The sequence below is a fragment of the Hordeum vulgare genome, chromosome 3H (genome assembly GCF_904849725.1).
Source record: "Hordeum vulgare subsp. vulgare chromosome 3H, MorexV3_pseudomolecules_assembly, whole genome shotgun sequence".
Classification (NCBI taxonomy): domain Eukaryota; kingdom Viridiplantae; phylum Streptophyta; class Magnoliopsida; order Poales; family Poaceae; genus Hordeum; species Hordeum vulgare.
The window spans coordinates 5,152,144-5,166,856 of NC_058520.1; the positions used below are offsets into that span (position 1 = coordinate 5,152,144).

General features: G+C 43.8%; 1 protein-coding gene across 1 annotated transcript in view; it reads left to right on the forward strand.

The window, feature by feature from the left end:
* The window catches only part of LOC123441264 (tRNA-specific adenosine deaminase TAD1-like), a 39,141-nt gene extending 29,019 nt beyond the window's left edge, over positions 1-10,122 (forward strand). Inside the window, exons 2-3 of the mRNA XM_045117751.1 lie at positions 9,884-9,997; positions 10,117-10,122. Coding sequence (XP_044973686.1) covers positions 9,884-9,997; positions 10,117-10,122 — 120 coding nt within the window. The remainder of the gene's footprint in view (positions 1-9,883; positions 9,998-10,116) is intronic.
* The last annotated feature ends 4,591 nt before the right edge of the window (positions 10,123-14,713 follow it).

A 14,713-nucleotide genomic window follows, 5' to 3' on the forward strand; every position in this document is an offset into this window, starting at 1 on the left:
CATCAACAACAGGCTCCTGGAACGGAGTCCCCGTAGCCTCCTCCGCAAACGGGTCGACCATAGTAGTCCTATGCTCGGGTGAATGAGCTTGTGGTGGTGCCGAGGATGGCTCAAAAGTCCTCCTGGATCTTCCGCGGCCACCACCTCTCCCTGTACCCTTCCCCTTCTTCCCTACCCGACCAACACCTTTCCCAGTGGGCAATGCCGCCGACGAAGAAGAACCCACGGGTGGTGTCGACAGACTGTCTGCCAAGGCTCTACGGAGAGATAGGGGTGGAAGGGAAGTACCACCCCTCGTGCGGGGCGCCTGGGAAGAACCCGTCGAGCGATCTGGACCAGCGCCCACCATCTTTCCACACCTGGTGACCTGCCATGATAAAGATTAAAAGAAATTAGTACAACATAAAAAAATTGAATAACTGACATGAATAATAATATGTACATGAATAATAAAGATTAAAATATATATAATTTAAGTTGTGAATCTTACAAACTAATAATCATCATCAATAAATGCATCATCATCATCACTATCACGCATGTCTTCATGAATGACGTGCTCGTCGGGTTCAACAGCGTGAAGTTGTGAAAGGCCTTCATTTAATCATTGAAGAATTGACAGGTCATCTGCATCAGTAACCTCTACGAGTTCCAGGTCTTCTCGTTCCGGCTCAGGGCTGGAGTCGGATTCATTGTCGCTGTCTACTTCCATGTTCTTGGGTGAAGCACGGCGGTTCTTGAAACGTTTCTTGGAAAGACGTGTTTCTTGGAAGAATTCTCCATCATATGTGTCTGGGTTAATGTGAGGTTCATAATCCTGTTCATTTGGGAGAGGTGGTCTGACATGTGGCGGCACTTCATAAACAACATACCAACCTTCCAGATTCTTATCCGTTTGGCATGCCCACGGTAGATAGAAAACTTGGGTCGCCTGTTGAGCCGTAATATAGACATCGGGAACATCTAAATGGGTGTTTGGATTGATTTCGACTAGTCCTATATGTTCATGAGTCCTTCTAGTCTTCTTCGGCTAGAACCAATAACATTTGAAGACTACGACGTTCGGTGGGTTTTCACCATAGAATTGAAGTTCATAAATTGCTTCAACTCTTCCATAATACTCGATAACACCTTCGCCGATAGTAGAGACACCACAATTTGTAGATTTCTGATCGGGCTTCGATATCTCTTTGCCAAAGGTATGAAAGAGATACCCGTTGATGTTGTATTTCTCAAATGAACGGACCTTATAGTCAACACCATTAGCGACTTGTCTCAATTCGGCGTCCATAGACTCTGAATTAGCCTACAAGTTTAATACGAAACGATTGTTGCATTAGCCGCAAGTTAGACCAAGAATGAAATGGTCCATTATTGATAATTACCGTTTGTTTGAACCAAGAGATGAAACCGGGATAGCAGCCTCCTGTCTTTGACAGAAGCTCATACTCTTCGACGGGATCATTTTCGATCACCGCTCCATCCGAGAATTCAGCGACGTAACGTATGTTTGAAATATCCGGGAATAAGAGCAGTTCAAATGAATTAGAAGTTACGGGAAAATGTGCCGAGAACTCACTCGATGTACGGCCACACTTCTGTTAGGTTGTTGAAGATATACAACGAAATGTTCTGCCATTCTTCGACATCCAACGTTATTGGTTTCGAAGCACCGGCTGGTGCGAGCTTCCCTTTGAATAGGCTGAGGTTGGACCCACCTTTTTAGGGTCTGCATCATTGTGCCGAGGCTTCGGATTATGCAAATGATGATTTTTGGCTTCGTAGTGTGCTGTCACAAAGTTTGCCACCTCCTCAGTAATGAATGCTTCAGCCATCGATGCATCAATTCTACACTTATTTTTTCATTTAGCTCGAAGGGCCTTCTGCATCCTCTCAGTTGCATAGCACCAACGATCTTGCACGGGCCCACCCAATCTTGCCTCGGTCGGTAGATGTAAAATCAAATGCTGCATTGGATTAAAGAAGCCCGGTGGAAAGATCGACTCTAGCCTTAATATTATACTTTGTATTCTCATCTATGTCGAACAATGTACCAAAAATAGCCTCTCCGATATTCTTTTCAGTGTGCATCATGTCGATATTGTGTGGAAGAAGGAGGTCTTTGAAGTAAGGCAGATCCCAGAAGCATGGCTTGTGAGTCCAGGCGTATTTTGAATTATACCCCTTGAAATACCCTGGACGCTCTCGATCAGGCTCGAGGGCGTTTAACTGATCCAGGATCTGTTGGCCTGTGAACGCAGGTGGTGCCAAGTTTTTGACAACTTTACCTTTGGTAAAGTTCTTCTTGTCTTTTCTGAACTGATGGTCAGGATCCAGGAATTGTCTATGCAAGTCAAAGCAAGAATACTTCCGACCCTCCCGCAACCAATGAAACTGAAGAGTTGCCTTGCATTGGGGGCACGGAAACCTTCCATGCACACACCATCCAGAGAATAGCGCATACGCTGGCAAGTCATGCATAGAGTACATGTACCACACATGCATTTTGAAGTTTTCTTTTCTAGCGGCATTGTATGTCTTGACCCCATTATCCCAAGCTTCTTCCAATTCATCCTTAAGCGGTTGCACGTACACATTCATATTCTTCCCCGGATAATTGGGCCCTGGAATTATCAAGGTCAGAAATATGTTCTTTCTTTGCATAATCTGCCCGGGGGGGCGGAGATTGAGTGGAATGACAAATACAGGCCAACAACTGTATTAGGTTGTCGTCATGCCGAAGGGATTAAAACCATCTGTGACGGCGCAGACTCGAGGATTCCTTGGATCTGCCGCTTTATCCTGATGCAATCCATCGAAATGTTTCCACGCTTCCCCATCCGATGTGTGCACCATCATCTTATTCCCATCCGCATCTAGTTCGGTTCTTTTGCCCAATTTGTGCCATGTCATCTGTCTGGCTGTCTCTTCGACCATGAAAAGACGTTGAAGTCTTGGTATGATTGGCATATACCGAAGAACACTAACTGCGATTTTGGTCTGCCTCTTCTCACCCATACCGTTGTCTACCACAAGATACCTGCAAGACTCGCAATTGGGACAATAGTCCAAGTGTGCATACTCCTTCCTAAATAAGACACATCCTTTCTCACATGCATCTATCTTCTCATAGGGCATCTTAAGTACACGAAGTATTTTGTTCGACTAGTACAGGTTTGCAGGCATGACATGGCCTTTGGGTAGGAACCGTCCAAATAGTGTCATCATCGCGTCGTAGCATTCTCTTCCCAAGTTGAACTGAGCCTTCAGAGCCATTACTTGTGCAATTGCATCCAGCTGACAGAGCTCAGTGTGCTCATGGAGAGGACGTTTTGAAGACTCCAACATTTCATAAAAGGCCTTTGCAGATTCCTCCATCTCATCTTCCGAATCCCGAGCATCATAAAAGTCTTGCACCATGTCTTCGATCCCGGTACCATGCTCGTCCGTGCGACGACGGACCACCTCAGCTCTTGTGCGTTGTATAGACTCACCATGAAATGTCCATACCGTATAATTAGGCTTAAAACCCCTCCTCTGCAGGTGTTTAATCATTACAGCCTCTGTCGTCTTTTTATAGTTGTCGCATCCAGGACAGGGGCAATAGTTTCTTTCCTGGCCATTTGCGAATGCGGCTTTCACAAATTCCTTTGTTTTTACAAACCATTCTTTCGTCATCTCTTTCTGACTAGGGTGACCGGTATACATCCACGCACGATCACTCATCTTGCATAGCTACTAAAGACAGAAGAAATATATTTATATATAATTTAGCATTTATATTCATCGGTTAATCAGGTTCGCCATTTTTATTACGTCCACGCAACCTACACGCTAATAGGTAAAGATAGGTCCTAATCCCACCCGAGTATGTGTAGATTGGGTTCGTTTTCCCATGCTCTGCTCCGGATCCAACGCAAAATTTCGGCAGCACCTCCCCACTGTTCTCCTGATACACGTCTCCGCAATAAACATAGAGGATGTGCATCTGGAGAACAACAGGGAGGCACTAACGAAATTCCGCATCGGATCCAGAGCACAACATACGGGAAAACAAACCCAATCTACACATACTCGCGCTGTCCATGGATAATTTTGGACAATTCGAAAGGATGGCGGTTATAAATATGCAAAGACATGCATATTTATAGATGTCGCCCTTTCGAACGGGAGACGCATACTGGTCACGCATACTCATGATTGAAGAAACCTATATATAGCTAGCAAGTTTCATCGGCACGAAGACCGGGACAGACCAAATTAAGGGGGTAGGAGGAGAAGTCATTTGTGCTCACCAACAAACGTAGGGGCGGAGCTCGTCCAACGCACGTGGAGGTCGCCGAACAACTGCACATTGAAATTCACTCGATCAACACAAATATGATGTTTTTATAAGATAATCAAAAAATATGTGACCTAACTCTTATTTTCTTTTGTCTTTTTTCCTCTTATTCTTCTTCTTCTTCTTCTTATTCTTATTTTCTTTTTTCTATTTTCCTCTTATTCTTCTTCTCCTTCTTCTTCTTTTCTTCTCTTCTTCTTCTTCTTATTATTATTATTATTATTATTATTATTATTATTATTATTATTATTATTCTTATTTTCTTTTTTATTTTTTCCTCTTATTCTTCTTCTCCTTCTTCTTCTTTTCTTCTTCTTCTCTTCTTCTTCTTCTTCTTCTTCTTCTTCTTTTCTTTTTTCTTTTTTCCTCTTATTCTTCTTCTCCTTCTTCTTGTTTTCTTCTTCTCTTCTTCTTCTTCTTCTTCTTCTTATTTTCTTTTTTCCTCTTATTCTTCTCTTCCTCTCCTATTTTTCTTCTTCTTCTTCTTTCTTCTCCTTCCCTTCCTTTTCCTTCTTCTTCTTATTTTTTCTTCTCCTTTCTCCTTCTTCTTCTTCTCCTTTCTCCTTCTTCTTCTTCTCCTTTACTAAACAGGAAACTAACCTAACTAAACCTAAACTAAAACTGAACCTAAACTAAACTAAAACTAAGCCAAAACCTCACTAAAACATATAACTAATTAAACAAAAACTATTAAAAAAAGAAGAAAGAAAACTAACCGGGGGGAGGAGGGCCGCAGGGGGAGGAGAGGCCACAGGGGGAGGAGAGGCCGTAGGGGGAGGAGGGCAGCAGGGGGAGGAGGGGAACGGTGAGGGGCGCGAGGAGGGCGGCGGCGGTGGGGTGGGGCGCTGGGGTGGGGTGGCATCAACGGCGGCGGCGGTGGGGCAGGGAGGCCGGAGGAGGGCGCGACAGCGGTGGTGGTGTCGGGGTGAGAGAGAGGGGGTGTCGGGGTGGAGGAGGGGGTGCAGGGCGGCCGGGGAGGAGGACGGGGTGCAGGGAGGCGGTGGAGGAGGGTGTAGGGCGGCCGGGGTGGAGGAGGGGGCGCAGGGCGGCGGTGGAGGAGGGTGCAGGGCGGCCGGGGAGGAGGAGGGGGTGCAGGGCGGCGGTGGAGGAGGGTGTAGGGCGGCCGGGGTGGAGGAGGGGGCGCACGGCGGCGGTGGAGGAGGGTGCGGGGCGGCCGGGGTTGAGGAGGGCGCAGGGCGGCCAGGGAGGAGGAGGGCGCAGGGAGGCTGGAGGAGGGCGCGGCGGCGGTGGTGGTGTCGGGGGTGAGAGAGAGGGGAGTCGGGGTGGCCGTTAGGGGGAGAGAGAGGCGCGTGGGGGTGGGGCTAACGACCGTTAGGGGGGGGTACCCTCTTTGCCGGTCGCCTCCCGACGACAAAGAGCATGCAGGCAGACGGCAAAGAAAGTGGCCGTTAGGGGGAGAGAGGGGCTGTGGGGTGGGCCGCCCATGCTCTTTGCCGTCTGCCTGCATGCTCTTTGCCGTGAGGTGGCAGACGGCAAAGAGCTGGCTGATGGCAAATAGTACCTTTGGCATCAACCTGCTCTTTGCCGTCTGGTTTCTAGTAGCTGATGGCAAAGAGGGTCTTTGCCATCAGTCAGCACACGGCAAAGAAGCAGCAGATGGCAAATAACTGTTTTCCAGTAGTGAAAGGATAATGGTCTTTCCTGGTTGCCTTGTTCAGTTTCCGAAAGTCTATCACCATCCTATAGCCAGTAATAATCCTTTGTGGGATTAATTAATTCTTATCATTAGGAACGATGGTGATACCTCCCTTCTTAGGTACGCAATGTACTGGACTTACTCAATCACTATGAGCAACAGGATAAATGATTGCTGCTTCCAGAAGCTTTAATATTTCTTTTCTCACGACCTCTTTCATCTTAGGATTTAATCTCCTTTGATGATCAGCAACTGGTTTGAAGTCAGGATCAGTTTTAATCTTGTGCTGACATAGAGTGGGACTAATACCCTTAAGATCATCAAGAGTATATCCAATAGCCGCACGGTGCTTTCTCAAAGTTTTTAGTAACTTCTTCTCTTCGTGATTCGAGAGGAGAGCACTAATAATAATAGGATATATCTCCTTCTCATCAAGATAGGCATACTTAAGAGTATCAGGCAATTGTTTAAGCTCGAACACAGGATCACCCTTCGGTGGGGGAGGATCCCCAAGCAGTTCAACATGCAGATTATTCTTGAGAATACGATATTGCTCTAAGACAATTTTATCTATCTCATCTCTTCCATCCATATGCATATCATTCTCATGCTCAAGCAGATATTGCTCTAAAGGATCCGTAGGAGGTACGGCAATAGAGGCAAGAGAAATGATTTCATCCCTACCAGACGACTCTTTTTCATGGGTTGTCTTCCAAACTTGGAGAAGTTAAATTCATGAGACACACCCTCGAAACTAACAGTGACAGTCTGCTTAATGCAATCAATGTGAGCATTGACAGTGTTGAGAAAGGGTCTACCAAATATGATGGGACAAAAGCTATCTTGTGCAGTACCAAGGACGAGGAAATCAGTAGGATACTTCGTCTTACCACACAGGACTTCTACGTCTCTCATAATTCCCATAGGGCAGATAGTGTCTCTATTAGCTAGCGTAATAGTGACATCAATGGGTTCTAACTCAGTAGGTGCAATCTCATCTTTGATTTCATCATAAAGGGAACGGGGTATTGCACTAACACTAGCACCCATATCACATAAACCATGATAATAGTGATCTCCTATCTTGACAGAAACAACGGGCAGGCCAACTACAGGTCCGTATTTGTCTTTCGCGTGAGGTTTAGCAATTCTAGCAGAGTCCTCACAGAATTTGATAACATGCCCGTCTATGTCTTCGGCTAAGAGATCTTTGATAATAGCAGCACTAGGTTCAACTATAATTTCCTCAGGGGGTGCAAGTGGTCTAATGTAACCCCTATGTATCACAGTTGGAGCTTTAGAATAATCCTTTTTCCTAGCAGGGTATGGTGGTTTCTCAGCATAGGCACAAGGAACAATAGGATCACTAAAGGCAATGACTTTCCCCTCAACTATATTGGGTTTAGCTTGTTGACTTCTACAGGGGGATGATATTTAAACCACTTCTCTTTGGGAAGATCAACATGAGCAGCAAAAGATTCACATAGAGAAGCTACTATCTCATAGTCAAGACCATACTTAGCACTAAAATCTCTAGAAGTGTTTGTTTCAACAAAAGATTTAACGCAATCAAACTTGAAATTCATACCTGACTCCTTACCTTCCTCAAGCTCCCAATCTTCAGAGTTATGTTTGATTCTTTCCAATAAATTCCACTTGTGGTCAATATCCTTCTTCATAAAAGAACCGGTACAAGAAGTGTCAAGCATGCATGGTACGATCTTCATGAGAAAGCCGAGCATAAAAGTTTTGAGTGATAATATATCTTGAGAGCTCATGATTGGGGCATGAGTATAGCATTGATTTAAGCCTCCCCCAAGCTTGAGCTATGATTTCCCTGTCACGAGGCCAAAAGTTATAAATATAATTCCGATCACGATGTACTAAATGTATAGGATAGAACTTTTGATGAAATTCCAATTTCAACCGATTGTAGTCCCATGATCCAGTATCATCACATAGCCTATACCATGTCAACGCCTTATCCTTCAAAGATAAAGGAAAGACTTTCTTATTTACCTCATCCTCGAGCAAACCTGCAAGCTTAAATAAACCACAAACTTCATCTACATAGATCAGATGCAAGTCTGGATGTGAAGATCCATCTCCTGTAAAAGGATTAGCCAGCATTTTCTCAAGCATAACCGAAGGAATTTCATAAAAGATATTTTCAGTAGGTACCTCAGGTTGAGGAACAACTCCTCGTGCTTCCGTTCGTGGTGAAAATACCCCGAACAAACTCCTCAAAGGAACAATTTCCATAGTGACATTTGACAATAAATTTTCAGCACAGTATATAAATGTTTCCTTACCAAAGGCGCTTCACTCCCCGACAACAGCGCCAGAAAAGAGTCTTGATGACCCACAAGTATAGGGGATCAATCGTAGTCCTTTCGATAAGTAAGAGTGTCCAACCCAACGAGGAGCAGAAGGCTCTGATAAACAGTGTTCAACAAGGTAATAACTGCAACCACTGAAAGTAGCGGTAACAAGTGATGGTGTAGCGAGGTGAAATGTAGCAAGTGAAAAGTAACAAGTAATAAGTAGTAGCAACGATGCATCAAAGTGGCCCAATCCTTTTTGTAGCAAGGTACAAGCCTGGACAAAGTCTTATAGGAGGAAAAACACTCCCGAGGACACACGGGGATTTCTGTCATGCTAGTTTCATCATGTTCATATGATTCGCGTTCGTTACTTTGATAGTTTGATATGTGGGTGGACCGGCGCTTGGGTACTGCCCTTACTTGGACAAGCATCCCACTTATGATTGAACCCTCTCGCAAGCATCCACAACTACGAAAGAAGAATTAACACAATGCCTAACCATAGCATTAAACTAATGGATCCAAATCAGCCCCTTACGAAGCAACGCATAGACTGGGGATTAAGCTTCTGTCACTCTAGCAACCCATCATCTACTTACTACTCCCCAATGCCTTCCTCTAGGCCCAAACATGGTGAAGTGTTATGTAGTCGACGTTCACATAACACCACTAGAGGAAAAGACAACATACAACATATCAAAATACCGAACGAATACCAAATTCACATGACTATTATCAGCATGACTCATCCCATGTCCTCAGGAACAAAAGTAACTACTCACAAAGCATAATCATAATCATGATCAGAGGTGTAATGAGTAGCATCAAGGATCTGAACATAAACTCTTCCACCAAGTAATCCAACTAGCATCAACTACAAAGAGTAATCAACACTACTAGCAACCTTACAAGTGCCAATCGGAGTCGCGAGATGGAGATTGGTTACAAGAGATGAATTAGGGCTTGGAGAGGAGATGGTGTTGATGAAGATGTTGATGGAGATGACTCCCCTCCGACGAGAGGAGTGTTGGTGATGACGATGGCGACACGATGGCGATGATTTCCCCCTCCGGGAGGGAAGTTTCCCCGGCACGATCGTCCTACCGGAGCTCTAGATTGGAGTTGCTCAAGTTCCGCCTCGTGGCGGCGGAGAATCCACCAAAAAGCTCCTCCTTGATTTTTTCTGGAACAAAACCCTTCATATAGCAAAAGAGGGGGGCCAGTGGGCCGTCAGGGAGCCCACAAGCCGTGTAGCCGCCACCAGGGGGGTGGCGGCTACCAGGCTTGTGGGGCCCTGGTAGCTCCCCTCTGGTACTTCTTTCGCCCAGTATTTTTTATATATTCCCAAAAAATTCCACGTTGATTTTCAGGGCATTTGGAGTTGTGCAAAATAGAGGACTCGGACTTGCCCCTTTTCCAGTCCAGAATTCCAGCTGCCGGTATTCTCTCTCTTTAATAAACCTTGCAAAATAAGAGAGAAAAGGCATAAGTATGGTACCACAAGGTAATATAACAGCCCATAAAGCGATAAATATCAACATGAAAGCATGATGCAAAATGGGCGTATCACCGGTGCCGCCGTCACCCTTGGAGGTTCGAAGGGAACAACTGGATACCATGGTCAATGGATGCAATGGTATGCTTCTTTCTTATTCTTGGTGTTCTGCAGGAGTTGTAAGTTCATGCCTGGAGCTACTATTTTGGATGTACTGTAACCTATAGATTTTCCGAACTGTCTGAATTGGACCATGGCCCGGTATAAATGTTTTTGGATAATTTTGTTTATCAATCAGGAATGACTTCTTTATGATGATTTTGTGAACCCAATTGCTTTGGGGTGCTGTAGAAGTGTGGTATACTTAGCTATTTGACAACATGATATTAGTGACCACTGACCATTGTTCTCTAGAATTTGAATTGGTGTGTTTAGATATATTTATTGAACTAACTGGTGGATCGCACTTTAGACTCTGCAAATGTTTGATACAGCTTTGAAGTTGGACCCTTCGTTTTTATGTGCATCTATCTATACCTATACTAATTCTAGACTTCCAAGAAATTACCACGTTAATTAGAAATTGCCGGCCATTCATCTGGTGGGACCGAGTTATAACGGTGTGGATCCACCCGTATAATCCCTACAATATATATGTAAGAAAATAAAAAACATACAGAAGCAATAAGAAAACCAATCTAGGATACCCGTAAAATAACCAATAGATCGTATACTGCTTTCAAAAAACAAACAATAGATCGTGTATTACTTTTTAAACTTCAGGCTCGATCCATCCCCAAAGAATCCTCCTCACGATATTTTCTCCCTATGCCTTTTCCTTCCCTTTCATCCTCTGATGTATTCTCTATCTCATCCACGAAGTCCATCTCCGCTTGAGCTTGCCAGTTGATCTAGGTATAAGCCCGCACCAGAGCCAGCCCTCACCTCTCTCGATGCCATGCTCCCTCACGACCTGCTGCAGTGGAACTATTAGGGCTGTACTACCCGGCCGCCAGGAGATTATTCCCACGCTGTCTGAGGTATTCACACCCACGGGGATTATCAGCGGCTACCCATCTGATCCTAATAGCTATTACTTGAGAGGTATTTGTAATCCGATTAAGCTTGTACTATTAATGGTATTGACAAAAAGATAAGCGTGTTTGGTTCAACACATGTATCGGTAATACTCATCCATCCAGAGAACTTTGATGCGGCTGAGCAGGAAACTCGATTGAACATCTAGATGAGGTAAAGGAGGGCAGCGGCATGACTATCGTGACAAGGACCATGTTATTGTGGATGGAAGAAGTGGTCGCTGACTTGCTGCTCCTGCTGGACTGAATGAAATATCAGAGAACAGTGCATGCGATCCTACTTCTCCCCGCTTGAGCAGAGTCTGCAGAGAAGATATGGGGCAGAGGATGGAGAAGAATGAGATTGCAGAGAGGATTGGCTAGAATATGTTGCTGATCCTCGCCGCAGGAGGGTAGGAGGGTCGACGAAGGAGGTCCTCCAATCTCTTGAGTTAATGCTACAGCATTGCTGACAGCTTCAGACAGATTTCTGATTTAATCTTGCTGTGTGCTGCCCATGCTTAATTTATTTTTGAAATATCATGAAATGGCTTTCTGTATTGTTCATCTTCCATGTTAACTCAGTCTTCTGCTTTGATTCTATGGAGCCTAATCTTTTGCATCATATATCTTTACTCGGTTCATGTGTCATCTAATATCTCCCACATTTATTGAAACGTATATGTAGTTTTTCTGGATCTGTATAGATGAATTGTGCTAATGTGGAAGTCTGATCGATTTAATTTCTGAATATTCATTGTAGTTCTAGGTTGCAGTCATATTTTCTACAGTTTTAATTAAGGTATACATATTTTCATATACTCGCCATCAATCTATCATTTATGCCAGCAAGGTAAGGAGCTACCATAGATTATTCAGTATTTATCATGCCTAACTTCAGTGTGATTTTATATAAATGCATGTGCAGAAATAACATATGTCAATCGTCGATCAATCCACCAGTTCATAAGTTTCTATATTTCTCCGCTCACACGTGCATAAGCATTGACTATACAAGACCGTGGGATCCCTACCGAAGTTTGTAATTATTAATGATTTGCAACATGACCGTCGCAGGGTGAGTTGTCCGGAAGTTTCAAATCTGTTGTACAACAACATCAAACTCATGTTCAAAGGTCAGCTAAGGGCACTGCCAAAAGTGGCATTGATGCATCGATGCACCTCCTTGAACATGATTCTTCTTTAAATTTTCCTCTACTGCAGCTTTCTTCCTTTTATTCTTTGAACCATAGGATCAAGCTATGCACACATGCAAATTGGTTATTTAATTCAATCATCACCAAGCTGTGTTAGGAAGAAACTCTAAATGGTTGTTCTAATTCCACACCGGAGCCTCTTACAGTCCTTGCCTATTTGTGCTCTCGCCTCTTCAACAATCAGTAGAGCATCATTCTGAAGTCAGCTAAGTAGCAAGCTAATGTGGTTGTCGCCTTGCAGGTACAACAGCTAAGAAAGATGGGAGAGAAAATGGGAGTGGAAAACACTTAAATTTGGAGTTGCATGAATTAATCTGTGAGTATTTTTATATACTTTGTTGATACACTTACCAGTAACTTTTTTAAGCAGGATTGAATATTCAAATCATTTGGTGATGAGCACGCTTCCGCATGTCTTCCTAGATTTCTGGCTTGATTCATCATCATATAATTGAAGGGCTTCAGTGATGATATTACCTTTCTTTCTCTAAATAACTCTCATGTTGTATCTTCATAGGTTTGTAGCACAATTGATCTAGCATCGTTGATTGTCAAAGCATTGCTAGATTACACACATATCCCATCACTGTTTGATACTTTCTTCACAGATGCATCGCTTCATGGTCTCAGTGCTGACAGGAAGAAAGTAGTCCAGGCTAAATGATTAAACACCCCAATGGCGGTAGCCTAGGCATCTTTCCGCAATTTTTTCATCACATTTTTGCCCGGTTGGTTGTAATTTATGCATTTCACATGTAAAGACAAATAAAACTGAAGCAACTGCACACAATATTTATATCGGCAGTGCATAGTTCAAGATCACTCTATATAATAGCTCAATGCATAGTTCTACAAGCACTGGAACATAGTTCTATATAATAGCATCTGACATAATTATAACTTTTATAGAAACTATATTGTTAACTATGATATCATGATAATCTTTTGATCGAATATTTTTAATACGCATATGAGATTTTAACAACTTGATCTGGTTCCACTTTCTTGACAAATTTGTGCAAAATGTTTTCAGGTACTCAACCTATTGATTCACATGGACATGATAACTCTCTAGCGTTTATGGACCAACCAACCTGTAATCATGGACTTTATTGTCTTGTAGACCATTTGGTGTTTCGAGTGTTTTGGAGCTTGCACTTTGTGCATGTAGATACAAACTTGTTTGTTCTGGACCATCTGAAGTCTCTCATAGTAACCAATAGTCCTTATCTTTTTGTGACTTGTGTGTTCTAGATGATTGTTAAGATGGTCAAAACTATGCTTCCTCTAGGTTAATTTGTTTGTCAACTTGCGTTCAATGTATGTGCATGTTTATAAACATATTTTCATTGTGGTGTAATATGTGTTTATCTTGAACCTTCTTGTGGGCGTGAGGATAATAATTGAATATTTTTAAAGCTGGTAGTGTAACCTGTGGCGCACCATGAGCTATACTAATGGCGCACTTGGGAGGCATACTAATAGCGCACCTGGGAGGCATACTAATGGCGCACCATGAGCTATACTAATGGCGCACTGCCTGGTGCACCATTAGTATACCAAATACTAATGGCGCACCTGTGATGCGCCATTAGTAAAAAATTCTAATGGCGTGATGCTAGTGGTGCACCTATAGTGCGCCATTAGTAGCCAAAACAGGTGCGCCACTAGCAGACCTTTTCCTAGTAGTGCATGACTTATCCCATGTCCTCAGGAACAAAAGTAACTACTCACAAAGCATAATCATAATCATGATCAGAGGTGTAATGAGTAGCATCAAGGATCTGAACATAAACTCTTCCACCAAGTAATCCAACTAGCATCAACTACAAAGAGTAATCAACACTACTGGCAACCTTACAAGTACCAATCGGAGTCGCGAGACGGAGATTGGTTACAAGATATGAACTAGGGTTTGGAGATGAGATGGTGCTGATGAAGATGTTGATGGTGACGAGTACCCTCCGATGAGAGGAGTGTTGGTGATGACGATGGCGACGATTTTCCCCTCCGGGAGGGAAGTTTCCCCGGCAGGATCGTCCTGCCGGAGCTCTAGATTGGTTCTGTTCAAGTTCCGCCTCGTGGCGGCGGCGAAACCACGAAAAAGCTCCTTTCTGAGTTTTTCCTGGACAAAACCCTCCATATAGCAAAAGAGGGGGGCCAGTGGACCAGTGGGCTACCCACAAGCCCCCATGGCGCGACCTGGGGGGCTGGCCGCACCGTGCAGGCTTGTGGGCACCCCCTGGTGCCCCTCCGGCACTTCTTCGTCCCAGTATTTTTTAAAAATTGGGAAAAAATCTCCGTTGATTTTCACGGCGTTTGGAGTTGCGCATAATAGGTATCTCAACTTTGCTCCACTTTCAGGCCAGAATTCCAGTTGCCGGTATTCTCCCTCTTCATGTAAACCTTGCAAAATAAGAGAGAAAAGGCATAAGAATAGTACCGTGAAGTGAAATAACAACCAAAGAAGCGATAAATATCAACATGAAAACATGATGCAAAATGGACGTATCAACTCCCCAAGCTTAGACCTCGCTTGTCCTCAAGCGAAAGCCGAGCTCAATAAATATGTCCACATGTTTAGGGAGAGAGGTGTCGACAA